The sequence below is a fragment of the Populus nigra genome, chromosome 1 (genome assembly GCF_951802175.1).
Source record: "Populus nigra chromosome 1, ddPopNigr1.1, whole genome shotgun sequence".
Taxonomy (NCBI): domain Eukaryota; kingdom Viridiplantae; phylum Streptophyta; class Magnoliopsida; order Malpighiales; family Salicaceae; genus Populus; species Populus nigra.
In genome coordinates this window covers 36,933,348-36,942,093 of record NC_084852.1, presented here as the reverse complement: position 1 = coordinate 36,942,093, position 8,746 = coordinate 36,933,348, and the positions used below count along the sequence as shown (strand labels likewise).

The following is an 8,746-nucleotide window of genomic DNA, read 5'->3' as shown; positions in this document are numbered from 1 at the left end:
TTTTTTAAATATTTTTAATATATATATATATATAAACAAGTTAAATAGGGGTCAAACTGAAGTTAGGCTCATTCGACTGATTTTATAGGCTTAGTTTGGTTGTATTGGGCCCTATGCGCTGTATTATGGTCTATTTTTCAGAGTTAGAGACCCTCCATCAACTCTTTTTGGTTTCTTGGCCTTGCATTGAGTTCCACCTGGGCCCTAAATATATGCTGCTGAGCTACTCTCGTTTGGTCCTTTATTTCATTTTTTAATGTCTGAATATTTATGGGTTTTGAATCCTCAAGGTAATACTGGTATGCTGCCAAAGCTGTCACCTGATCAATTCCTCAAGCTCAAACAACTCACTGTGCGTACTCTTTCTGCGACCAATAAGGTACTGGCTTTTAACATATGAGGACTAATGTTCGTGTTTTTTATTTGAAAGTTTACATCCTTGATTGAATTTATTGCTTCAATTCCTTTTATTGTGTGTATTTTGTTTCATGGGATTTCAGTTTGTGTTGCAAAATTAGAATTTTATGCCCAAGTTTTCCCCTTGCTTTATGTTCTACAGGATAAACTCTTGCTTGTTATCATACTGTCCTGTTGTTTTCATTAATGTATTTGTCGAAGGAACTAGAAGAAAAAAATGTGCCATTTTGCTGTAATAATTTTAGTTAGTCCCTCTTGTAGATTCTCTCTTACAATGAACTGCTAGAGGAAGTTGAGGTTTGTAACGTGCATGAACTTAAGACTTCCTCATCAATGAGTGCGCGTATGCAGCAGGTCTCCCCTTTTCTGCATCAGCTACTGGAAACATGTATTTACCTTCCCTGTTAATTAATTCAGAATGATCTTTTCATATTACTTTTTTTTTATAGGGCATAGTCAAAGGGAAGTTGAATCAGCTGGGAAGATGTTATGAGGTTTAATCAATCACCTTGGGAAGTCATCTGTTTGGTTTCTTTATGTCTTTAATAAATGTTTTGAATTTAATGCTTGGTGGGTTATTTCATTTTCAGTTGCAATTTGCAGCAGGGAGGGATCTCATGCATGGCCAGCTTGGGAGTATGATAGATACATTGGGAATTTGGTTGGCTTATATTCCCTTTTTTCAAAAGAAATGCTTTACTTCCAGTATTTTACAACACATATCCCATTCAAAGAGTCTTGTTGGAGCTTATCTAGTCGTCGTAGTTTCTGCATTTCTAAGAAGGATTCCTGGGTAGAACATCTCTTGCTTGTTTAGGTGCAATGATTGTGCCTCAGTTCAAGTTATTTGCAATTAATAGACTTGGTAGTTAAACATGGTCAGACTTGTTCCTGTCATGTTAATAGGGGCTTCACCTTACATTTCTTTTTGTCCATGACTTGGCATTATAAAGAAGTACATTTTCTGATAACATTTTTTTTTTATTGATGTGCATCTAAATGGTTGAACTTATTAAATTACTTGGTTACTGCATTATGTTCTGTTTAAGAAGTTGTTGGAGACAAATAATTTGATGTTGTATTCATTAATGTCTCCTTCTACATCACGCGTTGTGATCGTTTGCCTTCACTAACCCTAGGGGGAAACTTTTAAATAAAAGGTAATCTTAGGTGGTTTTGAGACCAATAATTTGCAGCCTAGAATAGGAATACCGAAGGAGATAAGTTGTTAAGGTGTCATGTTGCATGCATTATTAGAACTTGGCATCGTGATGTGGCCAAATACTGCAGAAAATATGTTCTAATAACCTCCCAGGAGGTAAAACTGAAAATTTTGAGTTTTGTCTTATATTTCATAATTAGGTTCTTACAAAATCAATTGAGATGTACTGTGGACTGACATGAAAGGGGACTCCACTTACCATTGAAGGTTTTTTCCAATCATTCATTCAGTTTTCATTCAATATTTCACAAGATCTTGAGACAAGGTAGATTAATGCAGCAACAAATGTTGTAGAATCTCTCATTCATGTTGAGTTATCCATTTTAGGTTTGTCATGGGTGAGTATGGACAAAGTCAGTCTGGTGTTATTGCCGCATTTTGGTAGTCACACTGGATATCTGGTGGTTTCTATTGGCTTGGATAAGATCATGGAAATCAAATTGTCCTTTGAAATACTGTTTTGTTGTTGGAATCTATTGGATAACTTAAGCAGCTGGTGTTCTGAGCAGTATATAACATGTGATTTTGTTCTCTGCTTTGGGTTTTCCAAAATTTGTTCTGTGTTTGCAATAATTTCACCAAAGCATGAATTCTTTCTAAATGCTCCCCCCCCCCCCCCTCTCATAACTCCTTGTGTTTATTGCTCCTTGTAAAGTTGGTGTGCCCATGTGACAACCATTGCTTGCAACTTTCAGGTTAGCCACTTCAGACAGTGTATTTCCCTTGATTGAAGAAAAGATTGACTGGGCTAGTAAAATGTGCCAGTTGGACATGGATCACCAGCAGGAACTTCAAGGTAGAATTGATGAAGTAAAGAAAAATATTCATTTAAAAGTATAGGCTGAATCCACATTTTACTTTGTGAGTGTTTCTTGCTCTTTTCTGCTGTAATTTGACTTCTAAATCTCTGGCTCGGTGATCCCTGTGGCTTTGGAAAACCAATCATGAAAAATAGAAGACAATTGAAACTTTGATCATGTTCAATGTTTAAGTTCATCATTCTTAGGTATTAAACAGATACATTTCACTCTATATAAAACACAATGATGAAGTTCTTTCCATTGAATTTCCAGAATATGTGATGCTTTAAGGGACATTGAGGGGGAAAAGAAATTGCTCCTACCTTTCCTTTCTTGTTTCTGTTCAACTTTTTTAGTAACCCTGAATCTTGAGCTGTATGTTCCTGCAAATTATATGCTTAAATATAATTTCTTATTAATTGTCATATGGAACCTTTTTTTTCTTTTTGGTTGGCAAAAATCACAGTCCAAGCAGGGCCTTTGTTTCTGGGAAAATGTTGATGGTTTTGGCTATCTTGGTGGACTAATGGAACAGGAAGAGGATCTCATCCGATCCAAGAGGTAATCTATTTTAATTTTGTGTCCTATATGGTATGCCGCTAGTGATTCATTTCAGGCAAACAGTACTTCCAATCAATATTGTCAAATATATAGATAGGGGGGATTAAGTTGATTAACGAGGCAACTAAGCAAGATATTTTTGTATGATTTGTAACCTATAGTCATGCATCTGAGCCTCAGAAAACTAAGTTTTCATGTCCTCTTGTGGCTTAAATATTGCAAAGTAAGCTGGTTGTCTAACTTCTTATAACTGTCAGCTCTAACCAGCTTGATCCATGACATTGGTGGGCATGAAATAGGCATATAATTAATGAAACAGAAAGTGGCACTATGACCTTGTTTCTTAATTAAATCTTTCTAATTTTATCTTATACGAGTTCACTTGAGTATTGCAACGACATGATAGATATGGTCGAAGTTGGTTCATACAGAAAATACAAAAAATGGGAACAGGGCAGCACATGTCCTGGCTCATTGTGCACGCTCTTGTTAGAATGTTTCTGTTTGGTTGGAGGAACCTGCACCAATCATTGATTCAGTCATTGTAATAGACATTTCTACTTCTTATTGAAGTTCATTGATGCTTCCTATCAATAAAGAATTATCAAAAAAACTAAAGCCTTAGTAAAACACTGTGGAGGAAGACTCCATGAATTGCTACAGTGAATTAACATTTTTGCCCTCCACAGTGACAGCCAAGGGTAAAATGATCTTTTCATGAGGTTTAATTAGCATTTTCAAATTGAATGGGGCGAAATGGTATCTTCATTTTTTTGTTCCATGGTAAAATTACTTATTTGGCTTTAAAAAAAAATTGCCTAGCTAGTAGTGGTTTCATGGTCTTTTCTATTTTGTTAAAACATTTAAAAGACTAAACTACCCTTAAAAGAGAGAAAACAAAACATGTTGTTATGAGGGGCAAATTAGTCTTTTAACAAATCATAAGTATTATAACAAAGATAAAGTTGTTGGCGCCTGCTATGCACACACAAATGAGTGGATGCTGCTCACCCCCTTTGGGCAACACGTGAAGCAGCGTTTGACGACCAAAAATAGTCAACCGTCATGTCTCCTAAAATGTCATGTGGCGGCGCAACAATTGGTGTGGAGCGTGCATTTCAATGTGCAGCGGTTTGGCGGCGATGGATTTTTTTTCTCCTCCCCTTCTTTTCTCTCTCCGGCCGTAGGGACTCGCTCTTGACCTTCCAAAAATCAATTGTCTTTTAGTTTGTATTTATTTCAATTTTAACCCTTATTATTTTGATTTCTATTTGTGTTTATTTTTATGCTTTTTGAAGATTTGTTTTTCAATTTCGTCTTACAATATTTTATTTTATTTATTTATTTTATCTAATTTGGTCTTTATTTTTTATTGCATTTTTTATTCATTTCTTGATTTATTTATTTTTTTAATTTTGTCCCTCAATATTTTAGTCAAATTAATTCGAGCTGACTCGAGTGTTTTTCTTTGACGTTTGTTTTTTTTCAAGTTCATTATTTGATATTAGGTTGTTGAGCCTTGAATTTTATGAAATTTTTTTTTTGCATGGTTATTCCGATCTCATATCTCGGATCGCATATTAATTAAATTATCCTCAATTAATACAGATTATTATCTCCTCGATATGCTTTTTTATGTTGGTAAAAGTTTGGCCTGGCCAATGGCATAGTGCGGGTAACCTTTGCTAGCAAACACTACAGCTTAATCACTGTCCCCTACCTGGTCTTCTACATGTTTGACCTTTGCCCATCGGGTTTTACTTCAGTTTAATGACTATAGTGAGGCGTGGCCTGAATGATGCGATGGTCAATTGGACTACTGCAGAGAGTGATTTTCTTTGGTCGACTCACAGATTGCATGTCTTCCATTTTATGTCTTACTGATTTATTCTCGTTAATTTCCAAATTGCAGGAGACGGTCCCAGCACAACTACAGTCGAGGAAGGCCAGTATACCCTTAATGTGTCTCCCAGTGGTAAACCAATTTTTGCTCATGGCATACTAGAATTAGGAATTACCAACCTAGAATCGGGAATTTGTCGCCATTTTCTCCCTAAATGATGAAGTCTAACGCCAGTTGTGGGGAAGAATTATTCAAATTTAGTGCATATTGGCATGTTTATCTCAATTCAAGGATGCTAGTTTTCATGATCATTCTGCATGCATGTTAAATATACTTTTTGAAGCAAGCCAAGAGCGTTTTATTATGTGTTAGAAGCGTAGAATGGGCATGAGCGCTTGCACAGGCTCATGCTAGGATATGCGATGAGTGCCAACAAGTTATGGAATTCCCGGGGCCATGAATGGAAATATTAGAGATTTGCACGATGATTTTTCTCGTATCTCCATGATACCTCTAGCTGGTGAGGCATTGGGATTTTGCGAGTACAATGTACAACAGCATAGTCTCCTCTCCGTGGTAAGTAATTTTTGTTTATTTTTACTTTGGTAATCTTCCAGCAAGTATTGTGGATAGGATGAGAAGCCAGGCGTGTCTGCTTTTAAAATTTGTTTTTGGTAATTTGACTGACTTTGCTGCAATCAACAATGACAGAATTATTATTAATATTTATTGTACGAATGGCATGACTGTCTGTGTGAACGAAATTATATTAGGGCTTTTTGAATGGTCGAAACCCAGAGAACCATGGACCAGCTTCGTGTGGCCATGCCCTTGCGTTCGGTGAAAGGTCAGCATGGTAAGTCAAGTCAAAGATTGAAAGTCAAAAGGATTCGGGGTAGATGCCCTCTTGCATGCATGAACTCTTGGACCGTACAACCGTCTTTGCTTGCTGCTGTGCACGTGCGCCTACAGCTGTGGTTCGGTGTTGACGCGACCTGGTTTTGTGTGGCGGTTTATTGCCAGTTTCTTCTTCTTCTTCGTCTTTTTCCCTGGTTCTTTTCGTCTCTTAAACATAACCTAAAAGGGATGAGAATGCTTTTCGAGATCGGAAAGGTGATCAGATGCGCAGTTACACGAATTGCTTTTACCAGATAAATAAGAAACATAATTTTCACATTAAAGAATTAATTTGAAATTGTCTTGTCTTAGACAAGACGGACACGTGTGGTTTCTTTTTTCTTTTCACCGATAACAAAGGAAAATAGAACTAGAATGAATGCTGCGGGAAGTCTTTTTGTGGTCTTTTTATGTACTTGATAATGCGCTAATGGCAATCTTTTTCTCATATATTTTTTCATACTACTTCAGTCAATCTCTCGAATCATAGTTTTAAAGTCTGGCAGGTGGTTAGATCCAAGATTCAGTTGATTCTTAATAAAAAGAATCGAGTTGAATTTAAAAAAATAAAAAATAAAGAAAAGAAAAAACTTTAATGACCTAGTAAAAAATCTAAGTTGACCCAGTAATTTTATTGACCTAACAAGATCTGGTTAAAAATCAGGTTGCTTGCAATTTATTAACTATTTTTTTTAACAAAAACAAAGTTATTTTGTTTTATATAAAAAAATAAAGGTTGACCCGGGAAAATCTGGTGACCTGGTTAATACTTGTAACCCGGGTTTTGAGTCGATTTATTACTAGTCGAGTTTAAAAATTATATTTGGAACCTTTTATTTTTTTTTTTATCATTGTTATGAAGTTATGATAGGTTAAATAGTATATTCTATAATTAGTTAACAAAAATATGGTGAAAACATATCGACAATATAATATAACTCTCACATTGGTTAACCCTTGCATTTGTGAAATTTACAAAAACATTAGGATCCTCTTTAAGCTTGATGAACGATAATTTTTATAGTATTAAAGTTATAACTAACTATATAAATTAAAGCTTGGTTATATTAAATCAATGTCATATTATTAACAATTAAAAACAATATTATATTATTAAAAATATATTCTCTTTTTTTTACACTCGTTCTCCCTCTCTTTTAATAAACTCTTTCTCACCATCTCTAACTTGATCTATTCCTCTTCACATTTTCCCATTTCAACACTCTTTTGGTTGATGTAAAGATGGTATGCGTATGCTGATTTTATGTACAAATCATAGAAAGAAGGAATAGCCATCAATAAATTAGAATTATAAGCAAAACTTTGACCAAGAAAAAGCCTTCGATGGCTTCCTTATGAGAACATCCATTTTGATTTGGGTATTGACGGTATCTTTTTATTCTTTGTGATATTTACCACATTTCTGATCTTTATTTGCATTATTTCTGACTATTATCCTCTCTTTTTTTAATTTGAAAAAGTTAAATTTTTTTTAATTAAATTGGATTCAACCTCAACCAAACACGAAACTAGGTTCAAACTTCATGTAAATTTATTTTAATTAAATCTTTAATTAAATTAAAAGAATAAAAATAAAAATACAGTTAGGATAACAGTATCATATAAGAAGTTGAAATAAAATACAAAGACTGTACTTCTATTCTAAAACTTCTAATATAAATATATTTTTAATGTAAATAAAATTTTTAATCATTGTATTACTTATTTTATTAGTTTAGCATTTTGTTTTGGTATGATGTAAAAAAAAACACAAATTGAAATCAAAACTATAAACTTTTGATGGGTTTTCTTGTTGATTAACAAGGGTGTGGATTAGGAGTTGGATTTGCAAGGGTGGAGGGAGAATTATAGTTCAAACATTTCTATACTTCGATTTTTTGTTAGGGTTTTTAATCTTTTAAGAGTTTCTTGAAAAGGTCTTTTGAAAGAGGGTGTGTGTTTTTTTAATGACATGACATTGGCTTTAATTATTTAATGATTTAGTATTTATTTTAACAGGACTAATAACTTATAGAATTTGGCTAATTATAACATTTGTTAGTATTTTAACATGAATAATTGATTCATTTATTCTTATATAACGGATGTTTTCTTGTGTTTTTTTTTAATTACACTTCCGTATATAGTTACCTATATTCTTTTATCATTTAAAACTATCTCCCAAACTAAATGAAAAGTCAATTTTCAAAACCTAAAAGATGAAAAATTAATTTGAGAAGAATTGAAAAAACTAGAATAAACCTAGAAAACATAGAAACAAAGAAAAGTCGTGAAAAAAATAAAACTAGAAAAAATAACATGTAGAAACTAAAAAAAAATGAATAAACCACCTCCATGGAGCCTTTTAAATAGAAAATGAAGTAACTAGTTTAATACGTCCATGACAATGAGAAATTTCTTTCAATGATTTGAGAGTTTTTTTATCCAAAAATTAAAAAAGATATACAATGATATACAAGAGTAATTTTTTTTCAAAAGCATATATTATAGAAGGCACTTGGTATATAAAAATAAATAGATACATTTCTTCTTCATTTCATCTAAGTGTATGAAAACTTACCCCCAAATGAAAGTGAATACTTGTCACCTTATAAGGTTTGAGAACAGAATGCAAATTATATTCTTTAAAAATTTTAAAAAAAAAATTGTATGTTTTGAACTGTTTTGATATACATAAAATAATTTTTTAAAAATAAAAAAATATTATTTTGATATATTTTGATATAAAAAACATTTTAAAAAACACTTGCAATCACACTTCCAAAAAAATCTAAAAAATTAATTTTGCAAATCCTAATTTAGCTAGAATCGTACGAGTATTTTCAAAACCTAATTTATTGTGATCTCCTATAAAATAATCTTCATATCTCTGATGTGAAGACTAATTGATTAATTTTATGCATTCATCATTTTGAAGTTTCTAACTCAACTATAAAAATGCACAATTAAGCAAATGAAATTAAGAAATAAAATGTGGAACAAAAA

General features: G+C 32.9%; 1 protein-coding gene across 11 annotated transcripts; it reads left to right on the top strand.

The window, feature by feature from the left end:
- The first annotated feature begins 203 nt into the window (after window positions 1-203).
- LOC133701957 (COP9 signalosome complex subunit 7-like) lies at window positions 204-5,581 on the top strand. Of its 11 annotated transcripts, XR_009843640.1 has the most exons (8): window positions 216-379; window positions 679-771; window positions 867-911; window positions 1,008-1,078; window positions 1,780-1,846; window positions 2,335-2,435; window positions 2,906-3,000; window positions 4,913-5,581. XR_009843640.1 is itself a non-coding variant. In XM_062126154.1 (7 exons), the coding sequence occupies exons 1-5, from the start codon at window positions 257-259 to the stop codon at window positions 2,477-2,479; spliced, it is 609 nt and encodes a 202-aa protein (XP_061982138.1). In that variant the 5' UTR covers window positions 204-256; the 3' UTR covers window positions 2,480-2,500; window positions 2,906-3,000; window positions 4,913-5,581. The 11 variants fall into 11 exon arrangements, 4 of the variants coding, with proteins under 4 accessions (XP_061982138.1, XP_061982147.1, XP_061982145.1 ...); XM_062126154.1 differs by lacking the exon at window positions 1,780-1,846 and having other exon boundaries at window positions 204-379; window positions 1,008-1,210; window positions 2,335-2,500; XR_009843641.1 differs by having other exon boundaries at window positions 210-379; window positions 867-1,078; window positions 1,780-1,904.
- Window positions 5,582-8,746: the final 3,165 nt, after the last annotated feature.